Source organism: Nansenia antarctica (assembly GCF_963989245.1).
Source record: "Nansenia antarctica genome assembly, chromosome: 5".
Classification (NCBI taxonomy): domain Eukaryota; kingdom Metazoa; phylum Chordata; class Actinopteri; order Argentiniformes; family Microstomatidae; genus Nansenia; species Nansenia antarctica.
Genome location: NC_137690.1, coordinates 24,792,542 through 24,815,769, shown reverse-complemented (window position 1 = coordinate 24,815,769; position 23,228 = coordinate 24,792,542). Strand labels below are relative to the sequence as shown.

Sequence of the window (23,228 nt, the reverse complement as noted above, 5' to 3'; positions counted from 1 at the left end):
AATCAGATGGGCTTTTTTCAAAGTGACGCAAAGCCAATGCAAGCGTTCCAATCCAAAACTCATTATGAGAGATGGGGGGCGTGGGGGGGGGGGGACGACGACTGAGAAAAGGGGGAAAAATGCAATGGCAGCATATATTTTGCAATTAATCTAATGCGGGGTTGAGTTGTGAGTTTTTTTTTTAGAGAACTGACACAGTCACTGCTTTGTAATTTATTAACTTTCTTCAGCCTGATGAATTATACATTTCTTTCCCAGTGGCTGCCTCCTTGTGGAGAGAGCTCCAGAGCACAATAGGCATGCTTGAAAATCAGAAGCTTTTAAGAGCTTCTTAAAGGCCGTTTCAGGACGGAATATCATCTTGAAAATATATTGCGCGGCGCAATATCAGAGCCTTATAGGCCGGTCAACATGAGTGACCTCCGTGGAAAAAAGGACAGCATTATTACTTTGATCTTCGATGAAGAGAGATAGATCAATGTATGACGATGCAAAGCTCGGTCTAGAAACCAGAAAGCACTTCCGCTTCTGGTATTAACTTCAACCGGTCTTGTGAATGTTCAATGAACGAATGAATTCTTTACAGTCCATTAAACAGGTTTTGTTTTTTTGTGGCCCTTTACCTCTCGTATCGTTTTGGAAACCCACAACAGCACTCACTCCATAACCCCCAGGATCCCAATGTTTAATGCGGTGCACATTGTCGATTTAATTTCCCCAAGTTTGCACAACAAGTCATTCAACATGCATTACAACAACTCTATTATTTGCAGTCGAGGAGACGCTGGGTGACTTAGTAATTACAGAGCGTGGTACATGCCTGAGCACTCCAGAGCTATCCCCCAGACACAACAGACACAGCAGACACAGCAGACACAACAGACACAGCAAACACAAGTTCACACAACAGACACAGTAGATACAACAGACACAGCAGACACAACAGACACAGCAGACACAACAGACACAGTAGATACAACAGACACAGCAGACACAACAGACACAACAGACAGAGCAGACACAGCAGACACAACAGACACAGTAGACACAGCAGACACAACAGACACAGCAGACACAACAGATACAGTAGACACAACAGACACAGTAGACACAGCAGACATAACAGACACAACAGACACAGCAGACACAACAGACACAGTAGACACAGCAGACACAACAGACACAACAGACACAGCAGACACAACAGACACAGTAGACACAACAGACACAGTAGACACAACAGACACAACAGACACAGCAGACACAACAGACACAGTAGACACAACAGACACAACAGACACAGCAGACACAACAGACACAGCAGATACAACAGACACAACAGACACAACAGACACAGCAGACACAACAGACACAGCAGATACAACAGACACAACAGACACAGCAGATACAACAGACACAGCAGACAACAGACTCAACAGACACAGGAGATACAACAGACACAGCACAGCAGACAACACAGCACAGCAGACAACAGACTCAACAGACACAGGAGATACAACAGACACAGGAGATACAACAGACACAACAGACACAGGAGATACAACAGACACAGCAGACATAACAGACACAGCAGACACAACAGACACAAGAGACACAGCAGACACAACAGACACAGCAGATACAACAGACACAACAGACACAGCATACACAACAGACACAACAGACACAACAGACACAGCAGATACAACAGACACAGCAGACAACAGACTCAACAGACACAGGAGATACAACAGACACAGCACAGCAGACAACACAGCACAGCAGACAACAGACTCAACAGACACAGGAGATACAACAGACACAGGAGATACAACAGACACAACAGACACAGGAGATACAACAGACACAGCAGACATAACAGACACAGCAGACACAACAGACACAAGAGACACAGCAGACACAACAGACACAGCAGATACAACAGACACAACAGACACAGCATACACAACAGACACAACAGACACAACAGACACAGCAGACACAACAGACACAGCAGACACAGGAGACACAGGAGACACAGCAGATACAACAGACACAACAGACACAACAGACACAACAGACACAGCAGCAGCAAGCAGCCCACCTCAGCCAGTTCTCCTCACCAAGCAGCAGCAGAAGCATGGAGCACAACGTCTGAAATAGATCAACGTCTCTCCCCCTGTCACTAGAATAGAACCTCACATCACACACTTAGTAAGCATCATCATGCATACCCCCCCCCCACACGTTCCCCCCATAACTAGGGAGCTCCATTAGCCCCAGCCTACCGCAGGTGAAGTGGAAAAGAGACAATTATGTAGCACGGCGCTACTCTCTCATCCTCAGCAGTCAGCTGGCCCACCGTCGGCTACATCGCTGGCCCCATCATCCAGCGTGTCACCCCCAACGTGATACCCCCCACTGTCTGCCTGCCTGTCTGCCTGTCTGGCTGTCTGCCTGTCTGTCTGTCTGCCTGCCTGCCTGCCTGCCTGCCTGCCTGCCTGTCTGTCTGCTTGCCTGTCTGTCTGCCTGTCTGCCTGCCTGTCTGTCTGCCTGTCTGTCTGTCTGCCTGTCTACTAGGGATGCTCCGATCTGGATTTTTGGGGCCGATACCGATCACTGATTTTTTTCCTCAAGATCAACCGATACCGATACCGATACCGATTTTTTTTTTAATACATAACTGTAGGCCTACTGACTGGATAGCCTACATATTTTTTGCTTTTTAGACAAAAGTTTTGATCCATTAGGTACCAAGCAAACGCAGACCCATTTTTATGGCATAGTAAAGGTCTGGCCTATCACCCAGTTAGGGCCTGAAGCCCAAGTCAGTCGATATGGCTGTATAAAAGACATCATAAACGTGGCCTTCATGGTTTACATACTGTTACGTCCTCCTATGTTTTCTGTTCAGTTATCTGTCTTCCCCAGGGGGAAAAAAAAAGCAATTTTTGCCGATCACCGATCGAGTCATTTGGAGTGAAATCGGCCGATTTAAATCGGTGGCCGATAAATCGGAGCATCCCTACTGTCTACAATAAGTTTTCTCTGCAATCAGAAATGACATTCTCATTCCGTTTTGCTTGTTAACCTCATCTGTATTGTTACGACGTGTGTTCATTATGCCCACTGTTATGACGTCATCCTGTATCTCTCAGCAGAATTAGCACCACGTAACGGTTGAGGGAGCTGGAATAAGATAGCGAAGCAGAAGCAGCACGGAGTGGGCATCCCGTGGTGTGAAATCAGCCCTTCTGACGTGAAGGATGTGAGCTGGCAAAAAGCCCCCTGCTCCCCTGTTTTATTCATGCGTCTACAGTAGAGGCTCCGGGGGGGTGGGGGGTGTGTGTGTGTGGGGGGGGGGGGGACAAGCTTGGTCTCACTGCTGGCAAACACACCAGACGCACTGAAGGAGCACTCTCCGTGATGGATTGGTTGCGTTGGACTTTTCGGAAGAAAGATTTCATTATACTGTTTGAAATATGTTGTGATTCTTTTCCGAGCGGCCGGCCCCCGGACGTGTGCGGCATGGAAAGATGAAGCGCAGTTGTGTTTAATATGCATGTGAGACTCTGGTTCTGCATGGCTCAAGGCCAAGTCAAAGTCCAGGCAGAGAGGTTTCAAATCATGTTGACAAATCATATTAGGTGGTCATTGTTTCCTTACATCGGAGTACTTAGAAGATAAAAAAAAAGGTTTTCATTCTTTTTTTTCCCCCAATCAGGCTAGTGATCCAACTGCAGCCTTCTCTTCACAGATGAAAAAGCTAAGGGAGGAGAGATAGAGAGGAAGAGAGAGAGAGAGAGAGGGGGGCGGGAGAGAGAGGGGGGGGGGAGAGAGAGAGAGAGAGAGAGAGAGAGAGAGGGAGAGAGAGAGGGGGAGGGAGAGAGAGAGAGAGAGAGAGAGAGGGGGGGGAGAGGGAGAGAGAGATAGAGAGAGAGAGGGGGAGGGAGAGAGAGAGAGAGAGGGGGGGGGGGGAGAGGGAGAGAGAGAGAGAGAGAGAGAGAGAGAGAGGGGGGGGAGGGAGGGAGAGAGAGAGAGAGTGGGCTCTCCATGCTAGATGACTGGTCTATCTGGATGCACAGGGAAGGAAAGCTCCACTGTGGAGACGACTGGAGGCGTCACCATAGAAACAAAGGAGGCTCCGCTGATCTCATTAGAGTAGAGCAGTCAGGAGATGAGGATTCTCAAAGCGGGAGGAAACAATGATAGGAAGAGAAAGGAGATTGTGTTTGTTTTCCTGCCACGGTCGTACATGAATACATTGTGGTTGACTGTGTTATGCCTTAGTTGTACAGCAATTGAGTAAATGAAGAATGTTTCTCTTCTGAAAGTATCGGAAGAAGAAAAAAAGAAAGGGTGGAGGAGAGCCCTGAAGCACTCTCTTCAGTGACCTTGCTTTGTAAAGATATATCATGGAGTGTAAATACACTAGTGGAAAAAGCAAACTGACTTGAAAAAGTGACTGGGATCTAATGCTGTTATATTATTATTAATTATTGAGAGCAGACTTCAGGAGTGTGTGTGTGTGTGTGTGTGTGTGTGTGTGTGTGTGTGTGTGTGTGTGTGTGTGTGTGTGTGTGTATGTGGCAAAAAGCAAGAGATTATTTGCTAAATGAATCAATAAATCCGTTCACTCCATTCTCTGATATCATGACATGTGCACTTCCCTTTGACAGTTGCATAACCCTCCTCCCCTAACCCCAGGGGCCTGAGTCTGATAAAAAAAGGAGATGAATAGAAAAGACCACAGCCTGTCTCCATAGCAACCAATAATTCTCATAAACGAGGGGAATCCAAGTTCAAAATGATGAAACACTGATATAATAACGCTTTTGACACATGGCTATGTACATTTCAACTCAGACGCAAACTATCTATCCATCAAAGTGAATTGGGGAAAATATTGTTCCAGTAATAATATAATCCCATTATAGTCCATTTGGTTTTAATAGTTCTCTCAATTATGGATCTTTTAGATTACAATATGGCTCAGTGAGCATGTGATCTGTTTTGACAACACCAGCTCCAGATGCTGCTGATGTGGGGATGATGAGTCCAGGCCACAGAGTCTGCTGATGTGGGGATGATGAGTCCAGGCGACAGATGCTGCTGATGTGGGGATGATGAGTCCAGGCTGCTGATGTGGGGATGATGAGTCCAGGCGACAGAGGCGCTCCTGACAACATACTGTTGCTCACACAGCTTCTAAAAATGATATTCTTCTTTCATGATCAGATCACATAGTCTGGAGAAGCTCAGGGCTTTAAGACATGACAAAGATAATGTTAAATGAAGATAATGTTAAATGGAGGAGGGGCAATACAAAGGAAGTATGAAGGAAATATAAAAATAAATTAAAAACAAGATCATCAACCTGCCACAATGCACCACCAACACCATGCTCACACACCCAGACCACCCTACCCATGTCTGCCAGTCTCAACACCATCCTCACACCCAGACCACCCTACCCACCATCCTCACACCCAGACCACCCTACCCACCATCCTCACACCCAGACCACCCTACCCAGGTCTGCCAGTCTCAACACCATCCTCACACCCAGACCACCCTACCCAGGTCTGCCCGTCTCAACACCATCCTCACACCCAGACCACCCTACCCAGGTCTGCCAGTCTCAACACCATCCTCACACCCAGACCACCCTACCCAGGTCTGCCAGTCTCAACACCATCCTCACACCCAGACTACCCTACCCAGGTCTGCCAGTCTCAACACCATCCTCACACCCAGACCACCCTACCCAGGTCTGCCAGTCTCAACACCATGCTCACACCCAGACCACCCTACCCAGGTCTGCCCGTCTCAACACCATCCTCACACCCAGACCACCCTACCCAGGTCTGCCCGTCTCAACACCATCCTCACACCCAGACCACCCTACCCAGGTCTGCCAGTCTCAACACCATCCTCACACCCAGACCACCCTACCCAGGTCTGCCCGTCTCAACACCATCCTCACACCCAGACCACCCTACCCAGGTCTGCCCGTCTCAACACCATCCTCACACCCAGACCACCCTACCCAGGTCTGCCAGTCTCAACACCATCCTCACACCCAGACCACCCTACCCACCATCCTCACACCCAGACCACCCTACCCATGTCTGCCAGTCTCAACACCATCCTCACACCCAGACCACCCTACCCATGTCTGCCAGTCTCAACACCATCCTCACACCCAGACCACCCTACCCAGGTCTGCCAGTCTCAGATTCTGATTCAGATTCAATTTAATTGTCATTGGCATAGTACAAGTACAGTGACAATGAAACACATTTGGCATCCAGCCAGATGCAAACTATGCAATAGTGCAAGCCATAGGTATGTACAGATATACTGTATGTACTGGCAGGGGCAAGGTAAGTACAGTACAGTCTGCTCTGCCATGCTATGCCAGACCCAGAGGACCTATAGCAGACAGACAGATAGGCAGGCAGACAGAGAGACAGACAGACAGACAGGCAGGCAGACAGACAGGCAGACAGACAGACAGACAGACAGACAGACAGACAGACAGACAGACAGACAGACACCACACACTCCTCTCATCACAGTAGGATGGCGAGGGGAATGTACACCACAAGCATCTGTCAATAGCAAATAAATTTTGCTTGGGGTATAGTATGCATCTGTAACCCAATATCAAATGCAAATCAGTTCTATGTTTCAAGTAACATCATTAAACAGTTGTGCATACCGTTTGAAAGCGAAACCAAATGGTGCAGCCCTTACTAGCCTATAATGTGGAGTAGGGTATTATAACATGCATCTCAAGCCCATCTCTCTGATGGACAGTAAGTGCAGATCAATGATTTGAGTTCAGACAGTGGGGGCCAATGCCAGCATTCATGTAATGGATATCATCTTAATGTAATGACAGCTCCGCTCAATAAACTGCAGTCATTAGTCTCTGGCAGGTGGACAAATGGATAACATGGCTAAACAGGTCACACTGCAACGCATATCTGGAACCCAACCAATTCATCATGCCATCTCCAAAAAGACAGGGTGGGCCCATCTGCCCCCAAAATGCATCCGTTGTGTGAGTGTGAGTTGATCAGTCTGCGGTACAGGTATGGTACAGGTATGGTACAGGTATGTTTTCTTTTTTGGGGGGGGTGGGGGGTTTAAGTGACACTGAAACACGTTGACTTTCCCCATATGTTTTTTTCTAGTCAGCCTTGTCTCGGACATGCGTGTTAGCAGAGCATCGTGTGGAGAGACACTGTGCACCGTGAAGCAGCTCTGAGACGAGTCAGCGCCTCACCGCAGGGTCCCGGCACTCCCTGACGAGCAGCCTTCAGATCAATCACCTCCCCTGGGGGAAAGGCTGGGAAGAGACACACACCCCCCCCTCCCACGCCATCGACCCATGTCTAAGGAGGGAGATCAGCAGCTGTCTCTCCCCCTTCCCTCCCCCTCCCCTCTCTCCAAACACTCTACAACAACAGCCTCCATCTCCTCTTCTCTCTGTCTCTTTCTCTCTGTCTCTTTCTCTCTTTCTCTCTCTCACTCTCTCCCTCCCTCCACTCCATCCATTTCCGGTGACATTTGAAAGGGAGAGATCGTGGCTGAGGAGGAGGCCAGCTATTCGTGTCTGCTGGCCAGTGATTCCTGGTTCTCTAATGAAAAGACGGACTGGAAATGCTCCAGACCTGAAATTGTCCAAAGCCAAAGACCTACAGCGGTAATTGATTCTATTTTTTTACTGATCACTATGGACGTGTTCCTGTGAAAACATTAAAAACAACAAACAGATGCTTTTGACTGTCAGGTTCTAGACAGTGACTAATACAATGGGGGAAATAAGTATTCAACACATCAATCATTTTTTTACTTCAACATATTTCCATACAATTTACACTAGACACAAAACTACACAGCTAATTGGAACACCATAAAGACGTTATGTGCAATAAAGGGGAATGACACAGGAAAGAAGTATTGAACACGCTAACTGAAATGTGTTTATTACTTGGTGGAGAAGCCTTTGTTTCCAATGACAGCTTCAAGATACTTCCTGTATGAAAAAACGAATCTGTCACAGATGGGAATTTGGCCCATTTTTCAACACAGACCATCATTAAATCTGGATGATTCCGGGGGGCCCGCTGATGAATCTTGATCTTCAGTTCCTTCCACAAGTTTTCTATTGGATTTAAGTCTGGCAATTGACTCGGCCAGTCCAACACCTTTATTTTCTTCCTCTTACTCTTGAGAGTCTCCTCCTTGCAATATAATTTGGATCGTTGTCCTGCTGGAAGATCCACCCGCGTCTTCTCAAGAATTTCCAGGTACATAGCTCCATTAATCTTTCCTTCGATAACTAGGATTCCACCAGTACCTTGTGAAGAGAAACAGATGCATACCATGATGCTTCCACCTCCGAACTTCACTGTAGGTATGGTATTTTTAGGATGATATGCAGAGCCATTTCTCCTCTCTTATCGTATTGTTGCCGAAAAGTTCGATTTTTGTCTTATCTAACCAGACTACATTCTCCCAGTAATCTACAGGCTCCAAATGTACTGTAGCAAACTTTAAACGAGCTTCAGTAATGGAGTCGTCCGGGGTGATCGCAAATGGAGACTTTATGACAAGTGTACACGCTGCTTCCAGGTCTTTCTGAAGCTCTGCTCGAGTGGTCCTTACCTCTTGGGCTATACTGTTCTGACTAACTTTCCGACTGACCGATCAGAAACCTTGCGGGGAGCTCCTGTGTGTGGCCAGTTGATAGTCGAGTGATGTTCCTTCCACTTGCAGATAATGGCCCCAATGGTGCTTATGGGAACATTTAGGAGGTGAGAAATCCGTCAGTAACCAGTGCCATTACTATGCTGCTCAACAATCTCGTTGTGAAGGTCTTGGGATAGCTCTTTGCCTCTACCCATCATGAGATGTTTCTTACAGGAAAGCTAGGTGACAATAATGGTTTGTTTACTTGTATTGATTGATTGATTGAAAACTTTATTAGAATGTTTGCAGAAGTAGGTACATGAAAGTACATATTACATACAAGGTCAAACTAAAAGGATAAAAACCCAAGAAAGCCACTGGCTTATTTCAATTGGGGTCCTTGATTTTCAATTCATCGTTACATGTAAGACAGACATAAGAAAAGAACTAGTACTATCTACATGATAATACAGACAAATAACTATTACTATCTACAAGATAAACGTACATCCATCATGGGAAGAACAATACAACAAAACATAAGGTATGTACAGCGGGTAGGACAGGTGGGGACATACACCACAGGTGGGGGCGGGGGACAAAACACAAAGTATGTACAGTGGGTAGTTCGGGTCTTTTAATCTGATTTTTGTTTTAGAGGGTCCAGTTACGGATTGCAGCCTCCTGTAAATGTTTTTTGAGAGTGGTTTTGAAGGTGGGCAGTGTTTTGCACTCCTTTAAGATTATAGGAAGGGCGTTCCACATCTTTACTGCATAGTTTGCAAACGAGTTTAAACCCTTGTTTGTGGTGCAACGCGGTTGAACGTGGTTCGTGGAGCTTCCTCTGGTGTTGTATGTGTGGACGTTGTTCACTTTTTGGAAGTATGTTGACAGGTACTTGGGTGTCTTTGTGGTGTAGCGTATCTTGAAGACTAGGCCCAGTGCAAGCTGCTGCACTCTGTCAACTACTCGTAGCCAATCAAGGCTCAAAAAATGAGCAGCGGTTAGATGTGTCCTAGGGTTGAGGCCTAGCAGAAGCCTAACCAGTTTATTTTGGGCTGTCTGGAGTCTTGTTTTATGGGCCTTTGTGGTTCTATAGTACCATGATGTTACGGCATAGTCGAAGTGACATTGAATGAGAGCTCCTGATAGGGTCCTCAGTGTGTTTTTACTGACAAGTGAGGATATCCTGTACAAGAATCTAGTTTTATGGTTCACTTTTTTGATTACTTTTGCTGCCATTTTATCTCCGGAAAGATTTGCCTCTAAGATGGAGCCCAGGTATGTAATATCATCTTTTCTTGTGATATTAATGTTACCCACTTTTATTTTAAAATTTTCAGCCTTTCTGAGTTTAGATGGGGATCCGTATAGGATGGTTTCAGTTTTACCTAGGTGTATTGATAGTTTATTGTCAGCTAGCCAGATGCAGATTCTACTCAGTTCAGTGCTTAGCGCTTTTTCCACCTGCAATATGTCCCTGTCAGAGACCAGCAGAGCCGAGTCATCCGCGAACAGGAACAAATTGCAATTACATGCTGATGACATGTCATTCACATATATTAGGAACAGTAAAGGTCCCAATATGCTTCCTTGTGGAACGCCGCAGGTCACTGGGAGGGGGGGGGACAGTGTTCCGTTCACACTAACCACCTGTTCCCTCCCCTCTAAGTAGGATTGCATCCAGCTCACCGATGTTCTATCGAACCCAATTGCTTTCAGTTTATCTAACAATATGTGGTGATCTACTGTGTCGAAGGCCTTCTGGAGGTCCAGCATGACCATGCCGCAGTACTTGCCCGAGTCCACCTCATGGTTGATGTGGTCGTTCAAATAGAGAAGGCATGTGTCAGTGGAATGGGATGTTCTGAATCCTGATTGAAATTCATACATCAGATTTTTTTTCGGTAAGGTACCTATCGACCTGTTCATAAACTATTTTTTCCATAAGTTTCGAGATGGAATTAAGAATAGAAACAGGTCGGTAGTTGCCTGGGTCTAATTTGCTTCCTTTTTTATACAGTGGGGTTACCCTTGCTATTTTAAAGTCAAGGGGGACGTGTCCCTGTTTGATGGAGAGGTTTATTATGTGGGTGATGATTGGGGTAATGGAGGCAGCTGAGTCTTTTAGAAATCTGGCTGGAATATTGTCATGGCCCGTGGCCTTTTCTGAGTGTAGAGCGCCTAGCTTTTTAAACACCTCATCGTTTGACACCATGGAGAGTTTAAAATCATCATTGCGTACACCCAGTTTATTGTAGAACGCACGGATGTGCTCTACACCATAACGCCCTGAGTGGGGTGGTAGATTGTTAACTAATTTAGTGGCTATGGTTGTAAAGAAAGTGTTTAAGCACTTAGCCACATCCAGCTTGTCTGTAAGGAGAGAATCACCAGATTTTATGCTGATGTTTGTAGACCTGGTTTTGAGTTTTTGACTGCAACCTAGATGGCTATTAAGTAGCTTCCAAAGGTCACGTGGTTTGTTTAAGTTTTCTTCGATTTTGTTATCGAGGTATTCTTTCTTAGCAGATTTGGTCATGGTAATTACCTGATTGCATAGTTTGTTGCATTGTTTTTTAATTTTCTCAAAGTGGGTTTTGTGATCTTCGTTTAAGTGTTTCACTAATTTTGATTTGCATTTTTGAACTTCAGAGCATTTTAGGTCTCTGACTTTCATAGCATTTAGAATGTCCGAATTCATCCATGGTTCCGATCGGGTTTTAACCCTGGTGGTTCTCATGGGGGCTATACTGTCAATAATATTTAGGAATTTGGTTTTGAAACCTAGCCATGCCTCTTCAACCTGTGTGCATTTTAGTTCATCTAACCAGTCTTGATTCTCCAGTTTATGGTTTAAGGCCTCACTAGAATAGGTATTCAGAGCTGGAAAACCTTTTTCAAAGAGTGGAAGTACTTACCCACTGAGATGCACTAACAGCTGATTCAAATTGGCACAGGTAGGAGAACTCATTAGTGGCTGTTTTTTTTTACTGTGTTCAGTATGTGTCATTTCACATAATTGCACATAGCTTTTTTATGGATTGGAATGTTGCAATTTCTTTAGCTGTGTAGTTTTATTGAATTAATACCAATGTCTGGTCTAAATTTCATGTTAATGTGATTAGCTGCAATGGAAATACACTCACTGAACACTTTATTAGGAACACTATACTACGACTGGGTAGCATCCCTTTACTCTCAAAACAGCCTAAATTCTTTGTGGCATTGATTCCACAAGATGTTGGGAACATTCTTTTGAGATTCTGATACATGATGCCATGATAGTATCACACAGATTTTTCTGGTGTTTTCAGCTGTGAATCTCCCATTCTATCACATCCCAAAGGTGTAGTGTCTATTGGATTCAGATTCAGTGACTGGGAAGGCCATTGAAGAACACTGAACTCATTGTCATGTTCATGAAACCAGTTTGAGATAACTTTTGCTTTGTGACATGGTGCATTATCATCATGCTCGAAGTAGCCATTAGACGATGAAGGGATGCACATGGTCAGCAACAATATTCAATAGGCTGTGGCACTCAAGCGTTGATTGATTGGTATTAACAGGCCCAAAGTGTGCCAAGAAAACATTCCCCACACCATTGCACCACCTGAATAAATGAGAAGCTGGACAGGTGTTCCTAATAAAGTGTTCAGTGAGTGTATGTTGAATTTAAAAAATTGTTGATGTGTTGAATACTTATTTCCCCCACTGTATATGGGTGTCTTTTTTCCGACCCAAACTTTAATAGCGTTAAGGCCTGACGAGGCCTCTCTCCCTCCCCCTATCCTTCGCCCTCTCTCTCTCCCTCTCTCTCTCTTAAGACAGCCCAGCACCCCATCCCTCCCTCAGGAGGGCTCAGCTCCATCAGACACACATCACAACAGAGAGGTGACAGTGCCACACTGTCCCCACGGGACTGCCACTCAGCAGGACTGCACCAGCCAGCTGGCCCACATGCCATCAGCTCTCTCTGAAATATGGAAATATGTCACACACCAAAAAATGGATCAAACCAAAGCACAGTACTCAGTAGGCAGCGCAGCACACGGCTATGTGGCATTAGGCTGATAGAAGTGAGATCACTGGTTTTCGTTCCGCTCCAGCGAGCGCTCTGGTCAAGCATAGAAATCTCTTTGCTAGTCAGGAAAATGATGCCGATATCAGGACTCAAAGAATCATGACACCTACGACAAAAGGATTGCGCATGAACCGTGGTGTGACTGAAGGCTAGGTGAATCTATAGGGTATTCTACCATACACCACCATAATACATAACACTTTGTTTCATTTCTCAGTTCAATATGTGACAGGGTCTGGTTAAAAAGTCCTCAAGTAGAGCATGGTCATTTTTCAGTTTTGTCCAGATTATGAAAGTGTAGATTGTAATCTTTCAAATTATGTGTCATGTATAGTCGAAGAAGTTTGAATGTTGGTACACCTCAAAACAAATACTGGAGAATATCGCTCTGAATCCAAAATCACAAAACAGCTGCTAATAGCTAGCGGCTGAAAAAGAACATCGCTCTGAACATCTAACTGCATGTTTAGCACATCACAACACGCTGATAGAACATCACCATGGCAAAAACACATAACTACACATAATTCGATTATCACACAGTCCTTGCTTTAGAACACATCCTAAAACGTAAGTTTGATTACATGTCATGTATCACTTACCCAGTAGCCTAAGGCAGACGAGACAGTGAGTTTTAGTGATCCTAAAACTGTTGTTTGTTATATCGAGTGGGCTCTTCCACACTTCAACTTTCGTAATATGCAGAAAAGACTATGGCATGGGGAAATTCCAGATGATAGCTATCCATCAGATTTGACCAGAAGTGCTTACTGTACTTAAGGTGCTCCCTTGCCTTCAGTCAGAATGATTTGTCTAGATCCAGTCTCAGCTCATTGCGTTTTGAAAGTCCTTTCAGGGGAATATTATCATTACTCAAGTCATAGAAGAGCAGATTACCTCGAAACACAGCAATTATACAGACCTTTATCAATGTTAACGAGACACTGACATCTCTAACACCACTAAAAGAGTGAAAAAGAGAACTTCACTGTGCTGAGAAAGGAAATGACAACTTACACACGCAGGACGTGATCACCCGCAAAGATCTCGTAGACTTTCAATAGGACAAGGACGGTGGGGGCGCCAAAAAACGCCAGCGGATTGGCCAGTGCGGAGGTTCGTGGTACGAACGGTAGGCAGATTGCTCTTCTTGTGGTTCAACTTCCACTTACCGCATGGCCCGCGTGTAAGCAAATATATGGGCATGGACAATTACAATGGCCCTGAAAAAGAAGGAGGTTTCATTTCATACTATTCCAATTTTCGAGTTGAGATCATTCTTCTCAGGTGAATATAATGACCTCCACAGAAACAAACCATAAAAACAGGTTGGCATTATCCCCATCAGGCATCTGAAAGGTGGGAGCCACAGAAACGTCTCTACCTGGGTTCACTGTGCCCGGGAGACAGTGTATGAAAACACAGCCTTTCCGCCTCGTCTACGGGGATCATTGCACAACTGACATTTCTGAATAATTGCTCGTTTCCCTGAAATAACACCCACTTTAATAAATGGCTCCTAAAGCCATGTGTGAAACAAGGCTTGCCCGTCAAGCACTTCATCTCCAAGTCCTTCGCCGCTAGACTGCACACAGCGGACGAGAGCCTCCTCTTCACCTCCTCTCTCTCCGCCTCCTCCTCTCGTATCTCATCTGTTCTATTAGCATTCAGGAGGGTCATGTCATGTCACCAGGGCAGCCAGATGAAAACTCAAGTTCAGAGTTAAGGTGAGCCCCAGGACAAAGAGCACAGAAACTCTGGTCTGGACTGTGGGTTCAGGATACAGTAGACCTTTCACCTGTCATCTAGAAACCCCACAGAATGGAACTGTAATGGTATAATACGTAAGTAAGTAAGTAAGTAAGTAAGTAAAGCTTTATTTATATAGCGCCTTTCGTACATGAAATGCAACTCAAAGCGCTACGTCTGCATCTGCAGTAGGCTACCTAGAAAAACAAGTGAGAATTCGAGAGAATCATTTGTATTTGTATTTTGTATATTTTGGCCTACTGTACATTGGTGACCTGTTTGGAAAACATATGTTTAACCTTGTCTGAGTGGATGAAATGTCTTCTCCTGAAGTACTAACTGGGGCTGATTCATCTACAGCGAAAAACAATCATGTTTTTCATAATTAATAATTCATCTGTTTTTGTACCATTGCTTTTCCTTTAGAGAGTGGCTGATTAGAAACGAGCGCTCTTGAATCCCTAGCTTACTACTATTACTGTATATGAATATCGGGCCTGAAATATGCATTAGCCCTAAGCACACAATTTCCTCATTACATCTTCAATTAGTCCACGTTGGGACAAGCAGTGCTGCATCCTCAGAGCTGCTGCTACAGGAAAGCTTGTGATTTTTTTTACTCCATTTTCAGTACAATGTGCTGCAATAAAACACAAACCCTTACATAACATGCATCATATAAACCTCTTCAAAGGCCCAGCTCTGTTACTACTGCTAGCACTGTGTGTGTGTGTGTGTGTGTGTGTGTGTGTGTGTGTGTGTGTGTGTGTGTGTGTGTGTGTGTGTGTGCGTGCGTGCGTGCGTGCGTGCGTGCGTGCGTGCGTGCGTGCGTGCGTGCGTGCGTGCGTGCGTGAGTGTGTGTGTGTGTGTGCGTGCACGCATGTGTTTGAGTGTGTGTGTGTTCACACAATAGCCACCTGTTCCTAGTGTTGGTACTGCAGCAGTTGTGACTGTACAAGTGGGAGTGAGAAGCTCCTTTGATGATCAGATGACATTTACACAGCAAACACACACATACTACTTCTCATCAGTGTCTTATTGATATTCCTCTTCAAAGAGACTGCAAAGGTACATGAAGAAGAAGAACAGAGCCTACATCATTGGCAGAACAATTAAAACTGGATTGTTCTATCAAATGAATCAACCAAGCAATACAGTAGAGTACCCATCAGGGGAGGTTGGTGGGGGCTAGACTGGCTCACTGTAATGCCTGGAATGGAATATGGAATGAGGAATGGGATCAAACACTGGTACCCATGTTGCTAGGATTGAACACCCCTCAGAATTCCTAGAGTAGTAGTAAGGCTCCTGAGATGAATTCAATCCCATCAAACAACAAACGTATCCTGTACAAACGTATCCTGACACCACAGCACAGGAAGTTAGAAATAAGGTAAATGAGGTACACTTTACATGCGAGACATTTCCTGACGGAGGGCGTGTGTGAGAGAGACATGTTAGTGGGATGATGGTCGTGGAGGAGAACTGAGGTTGATGAAAATCTGAGAAGCGGCTTGAAACCCCATATCACTCAACTCTACTGTCAGGAACCCCAGCCATAACGATGCACCTCCATCAGACACACAACAGCTTTCACTGACATACAGTACTGGGATGTATCTACACTTCCCAGGATAGTCATAGTGCTTACCCCACTGTCCCAGACACACTTTACATAATACAACTCATTACTTCACATACTGATATAATGATCAACAGATACACCGTCTACAACACCCAAGAGCTGCACACAAAAAAGTTGTTTTTCTATCTCACAATCAAGTGTCCTATTTTTCTATATTGTAGAAAGTTGGGGGGGGTGGAACTCAGACTGATTTTATGGCTGTGAGTGTGATATCGCTGTTCATAAAGCTCTGCAATACTGCCCTTTGACATAGCCTCCCACTGAGATGTATTCAACCCAATGACTTCAACCATAAAACTACAGATGTATTGACAAGTAAAGGTCCATTGAGGGTGCAGCTAAATCATAATATACCCCCTGAGCGCTCTAAACAGAGAAGGGTAGAGAAACCCTGGAGTTTGCTTCGAGAAATGCAACTGCTGCAAAAACAAAAAATCTATTTCTTTGTGAAGAAAGTAGAGCAGCTACTGTATAATGCACAACATTGTAAACCACAATCGAAGAGATGCGGCATGAAAACAATGATAAAACCAGGTCAGAACCACAGAGGAATGGTTTCAATCAATGAACCAACCAATCATCCAGCAATTTGCCTTGCTCAATAAACAGACCACAGATTTCAAAATGAAACAGGTGAGGCTCCAATCTGGAAAGCAATGACAATCTTTTAAGAAATATGTTTATATATGTTTTTTTAGGGCCTTTCCACTTTTATTGGGATAGAGACAGTAGACCTTGACAGGGAGGATGGCTGAGAGTGAGAGGAGGAAGATATGTCGAGGGTCTGAATCGAATCAGGAACCTTGCGATGGTAGTATAGGCGCATTAGTGTGCTACACCACTAAGCAACCTCAGTGACAACAATTTTCAACAAGACTGACTGACTGTAACATCTTGATCTAGCTCATTACAGGCTTGAGACAGCTTGTTACAGCTAATTGATCAGGAGAAAGGTGTCGGACAGGCTAAGTTGCATCATCAACAACATCCTACAATCTAACCAAAGCTAATGTTAACCCCCCTCCCCCCCAACATGGTGCAACTGGGAGGGTCTTGGCTCTAACAGGCAGAGAGAGAGAGAGAGGGAGGGAGCGACTGCTTTCATCCACACCGCTATAAAGAAGAGCAGCGAAGAAGTGAATCTATTCCCTCTGCTTTCCGTTCGATACCATATCGATCTGGGTGTGAGCACAGGGAGGCAGATATATGCTCTTATTAGCGACTGCCAACATCTCACTGGAACATGTTTAAAGGTCTGCCCCTGCCTGCGGGACCGAAATCCAAGGGCCTTTTCATTTACTATGCTCAACATCTGACGTACAGCCCTCATGAAACACAGCCCAAACATGTGTCGCATCGAGATCGATTCACGGCTGGTTGACAGTCATCGTATCAGAACGAGCCACACCCTGTCCTTAGACCTGCTGTGTACGGGGAACAATTCACACACTGGCTTTATTTGGACAACGATGCTTCATCGATGAACATACGACCAGCTGTAGCTAATCTCAAACCTATAGGTCTTCCTTGGTATAAACACGGTTTACTCACGATAACGTCTCATCCAATCTCTAGATGCTATCTCTGTGTGACGAGCGAGACTGAGTCTCATTCATTCACTCGTGAGTCCGTGGTCATGGCGACCGTATGGCTGTGAGTTTCTGCGGGTCGTCTCGTACAGTATAGGAGGTGGAGGACCCCCCCCCCCCCCCCCTCCCTTGGTTGGTGCATGTAGCCTGACACGTAGCGATCCACTAGGCTATGACTGTCAGCGAACAGACCTGACAACACAGGTCAATCACCGACTGCAGCATGCCTCTGATAACACGGCCAGACTGCTGCTGTAATGGCTCCCATCCACCACCCGGGCCTTCAATTACAGTTATCATGTCAGACTGACTCTGCCCCAATTTAATCAAGCCAGCCTCTGCCTCGGTCTGGCCCCTATCTACACATTGTGTGAGTGAATATGGGGGGAGTGGAGCGATGCCCCCGGTGTTCAGTGACGGTGACAGGTCCAAGCAGCAGGTCTGACAACCTGTCAATAACCCTCACCCTTCTTCCCCCCGAGAACACGCGGTGTGGACAGAGACGCCTTTTGTCGTTGCTATCTTATCCAAACATGGGTCTCTGCGGTTACCCTGAAACAAGAGCGGTTTTTCCTCCTTTTCACTGAGCGATAATAAAAGGTTTGTACACTGAGCATTACTTCCAGTGGATGGAGGCTTCCACTGGATCTGTTTATTGCAATGAGGTGTGGCGCTGACGTAAGCCCCCATAGAGGAGCTCAGTACATCTCTGAGCCATTAGGTAGAGAAAGCCAGGACACTCCCTAGCGGTGCTAGCAACTACCCAGGGACTCTCTCCAGCGTAACAGCATCCTTGTCATTACCCCCCCCGTCCCCCCTCCTCCCGTCGCCCCCTCCTCCCGTCCCCCCTCCTTCTCCTCCCTCATTGATGAACCATCACTTCCCCTCAGGCACTTTCAATTGTTATGGCGTTTTTTCACTGTGGCCTTTTCTTTCTTGTTTCAAAGCCTATCATCTCAATGGAACACTTACAGTATCTAACCAATGGTTATATGAAATCTAACACCGTGCTACGTCTATGGCTGAAAGAAGAGGATACCCTACACAGACAGGGCTAGAATACACTGCCGTCCTCAGCTATGTATATATACGACGGCTCCACTGCATCTTGATCCTTAACCATGTGAAATGCCCAAAAAAACACACACACATTAACATTCTGCTTCCTCATTAATCCACACGGACAAGTCGGGTCTGTCGGTCTGAAGCGGCATCAATGTTTTTTTTTTTTTTTGCATGAGCCATTAGCTCAGTACTTACCCTGTTAAGACTACCACAAAGTCCATTACATTCCAACCATTCCGGAGATAGGTGCCTTTGTGAAACGCAAACCCGAGGGCGATGATTTTAATGCCGGCTTCAAAACAAAATATTCCAATGAAGTAGGGCTCTGTGTCATCCTGTTGAGACAAAAGGGGGGGGGGGGAGCTGTGAGAAACGATGGATATCCACTATCACTGCTTTATGAAGCTGTTTTAGAACATAATGGTGTACAAAATACATCCTGGAGATGAGCTGAAAAGCAATCGAATGCTTTCATATCATCATTGATTCACGTCAGCGATGTCTGCCAGGGCCTTTACCCATCTGTGAGGGTCCATCTATTAAAGTGAGCAGCCGTTAGGCACTTTGCCTGAAGGAGTGACATTTCATTCTTAAAACAACCGTGCCTTGAGCAGCTAAGTCTCTCTGATTGGACAGAGGGACTCACAGCATTTACCCTGTTAATGGTACGACTTAACGACTGAGCTTAGACTGTCAATGGGCAAGGGGGATCATAGTAAGATCTCTGTGACGGTGGCCTTGTATACAGAGCAGAATGAGGGAGAAACCCCTGCTGCCTAGGAACCATTTCTCCTCCCCAGTGAGCTGCTGATGACATGGCCTTGGTTGGGTCATTCAAGCCTTGTTAACGTAGGGCCGTTCATAACGTGAGACAATACGATGACAGAATAATGCAGGTTACGTTACAGCATTGTGTAACCTTGTGAGTGTGTAGGAAATGGAACCTATGTGATTGATGAGGAACAAGATGTTTTAAGGTGCTGTTTTGATACGTACCAATCGCTCTGACATAGGGGTCTTGTCACTTGCTGGTAGGTGTTGCTCCAAGGCGAGGACGATGCAGTTTGCGATGATGGTGGCAAGGATCATGTATTCAAATGGAGTGAGACAGTTAAAGGAAACGACCTGTGTACAGTTAGGCATACCAACCTGTTGTGATACAGTAAATACTAATAAGGGTAATGAAGATGAGAGAGAGCAAAAAGAAGAGAAGAATCTGTTTTGCAACATTCAAGAGTCAGATCATACAGGGACATGGCAATACATGCAACATGGATCTACTCCAGTGTAGTCTTCAGTAAGAGGGCCTTGGTGTTGTTTATGGAGCTTCTCTCCAGAGGCCAATACCTCAAGGTGACTGGAAGCTACACAGGAGACGACTACCTCAGGAGAGGAACCAGTGAGCTAAATCTAATCTACAGACAAAGTGACATCATTCACGGGTTTTGGGGTTGCTCGAAATGAAGAGAGGAAAAATAATCTATGTGGGGTTTAAAAATGCACAGGTAAGATCAAGTTGATAAATGTTTGCTCTGCACCAGGGGTAACCAACCAGTTATGGATGTAATGGATGTCATTACACAATTTAATGCAAATTAATTGCAAGACTTCACAGAATCATTCACCCAGTCCCAATAAATTGTGCTTTAGTGTTGACAATTTCTCAAGTATGCCGAGTTCTCAACAAGCAGAAAATATGGATGGCTGAAAAAACAACATACTGTACAAACATAATGTATTTTTTGTTGTTGTTGTTGTTTTTTTGGTTATTTACTTTAACACTCAAGCAATGGCATCATATATGGCTTTAAAACGACTATTGATCAATTTAGCCTATGGCTACCAGTAAACCTTATGCACGTGGGTTATTATGGAAACATGGTCTGTTTTGACTGTACAAAAAATCGACCTGCGCTTTATTTTTTATGGATTGCTGCTTTGATGTGACACCCACGCAGGATAACCTGTCTGTTTGTGTTCATTAGACAGCCATGATCCTCCCGCTATCTTGCCATTTAGGCCTAGCTGGTGAGCGGCATTTTGCGCGTGGGTGAGTTCAGGACCTTGGAGAGCGCTGGTGCTAAAACATGCAGCCTACTGTACGCGATACACTAACCATTGCCAACAAAACTGTTTCGAGGTCCCAGTTGAGACAAACGGATCGATAACGCAGTTTATTTGATATGAAAGAAAATGTAGCAATAATCTTGGGCTTGGTAGTCTAAAACATAGCCATGTCCACGTCTAACTAATCATATCTTACTGTCCAGCCACATGCATTACAGTGAGACATAATGCGTAGGCCTAATCACCTATCATTTGCAGTGATTTATACAAATCAATTACCACGCATGGAAACCACGCCTTAGACCTTGTTACTTGTTCTATAACCATAAGTAGGCCTATACTGCTTTAACATGTTGAATAGACTAGACATTGCCACAGACACCACCCTGGCAGAGATTTTTGCCAGGCAACTTTTAGAAGAGTGAACTATTATAAAAGGTATTAGGCTACGTTTGGCATAGGCCTAGTGGAGGATACCTGGATATTGTCTCCCTATAGTCAACCATTTCAAACCATGAAAAGACAAGACTACATGTTACTGTACATGTTGCATGTAAGTGAGAAATAGACTGTAAGGATATGGCCATTCGGTAATTTTCTTAGCATACTTCCGTATGATGTTATCCTCACTAAAGATAAATAGAGACCGGTTGACAGAAAGACAATTCTGCTTGACAGGGATGGGATTGTATATGGCCATTGTCCTGGCTCTTTGGGCCATTGATTGTTTGTACACCCTCGGGCCGCTTGGGGGGCCTGCCGGCCGGCTTGCCCCTCTCCCTGGACCCGCTGGACAGCCCCCTCCACCTCCATATCGGTTGGGTAGGTCGTCTTCGAAGCGAGCCATTCTAGAAACGCGCAGATCTTACTGAAAAAATCAAAACTGACTCTAGATAAAAGATACAGAAGAAGCATCACAACACACACAGTTGTCCCAGCCACGAGTTCCTGTTGGTGTGTGTAACGTTCAAGAGAATATTCAATGAACATTAAAAAAAAATGTTAAAAGATGTATCTTCTTCAATGCTTCTCTTGGGTTATTTCCTCTTTGATACTTCCCATAGTTTCAATTTTCCATATGTCCAAATGATATGGAACATGAAGGAGAAAGTTTATATTTCCATGTCACATCATTTCCATGGGTGCTCCTCGAATAAGATTAGATTGTCACAGATGCGCACTATGCTTTTTCATATGGCTCAGCTTTAAAAACAGCCAGTTTAACACATAAAAATGTCGAGCAATAACAATTCGCATCATTCGCATAATGCCAAAAAGGCGTGTTACGACTGCATAGCTGTCTTACGAGTAAGATCCAAATAAAATAGATCTATAGATCTATCTGGTGTTTCCTCCTTGACTGTTTTACCGTTGCAGTTTCAAGTTTGTCTTTTGTATAGCCTTACCCCATGTTCCTTTTGAAAACGATGTATCTCTTGTTATCCGTTCCATTAGTCTCCCTATTTATTCGGGCTCAATGTAAAGAGAAAAATACAGGGTTGGCACCTCTGCTTCCGCTAAATCACTCGCTGGCAATATTATAACCACTTTCTCCAGCCACTGCTCCTTATGAATCGGCACACGTGACTAAAAAGACGCCAGCCAGTGGCTCCACCTGTACGGTCTCTGTATCCATAGCAGGGAGGAAGAGGGGAGAAAGGCTCCTCTCTCTCTCAACAGCTTGTACTCACGGAGATTATTTGGAAAAACCGCGTCAAATAAAGCACATGATGAACAACATTAAATCAAGAATATATTGTATTTTTCTTTTTCACAAAGGTCTATTCGCTGCAATCTCCTGAGACTGTGCAGCCGTGGCGTGGGCATCTGTCTGGCATTTGGCGCGTTGCCGTACCGGGTGGGGTACATGAACAACCTCACTTGAGGCTATACCTCAGAAACAAAACCCTATGATGAGTTTTTTCTATTACCCTTTACTGAACATTTTTTCTCAATGTTCTTTTATTTTTTAATCAGGAACGTGTTCAGAGCTACAGCTCTGGGTGGGGTGAGTTGCATTACTGCTAAACACTATTAGAAAATGACATTCGATTTAGAGGTACATTATTCCATGTCATAACATTCAATCAATCAATTGAAATAGTGTTTTACTAATACCTGTTGTTTTATCTAGGAAAAAAACGAAATTATCATTTAAATTTTATAATAGCGGACCTTCAAATACCAGACAAAATCAGTATCTCTATCCATTATGTCCCTCTAAACGATTTAAAAGAGTAAAAAGTATGAGACAAGATTCAAGATTCAAGATTGCTTTATTGTCTGTCACAGAGTGACAGAAATTCTCCTTTGACAGGCTTTG

General features: G+C 44.8%; 1 protein-coding gene across 1 annotated transcript in view; it reads right to left on the bottom strand.

Annotated features, from left to right (window-relative positions):
* Positions 1 to 21,752, bottom strand: part of cacna1ba (calcium channel, voltage-dependent, N type, alpha 1B subunit, a) — a gene marked incomplete at both ends in the record, with an annotated part of 96,877 nt that extends 75,125 nt beyond the window's left edge. The window contains 3 exons of the mRNA XM_080531508.1: positions 19,034 to 19,173; positions 19,835 to 19,939; positions 21,486 to 21,752. Coding sequence (XP_080387634.1) covers positions 19,034 to 19,173; positions 19,835 to 19,939; positions 21,486 to 21,752 — 512 coding nt within the window. The remainder of the gene's footprint in view (positions 1 to 19,033; positions 19,174 to 19,834; positions 19,940 to 21,485) is intronic.
* Positions 21,753 to 23,228: the final 1,476 nt, after the last annotated feature.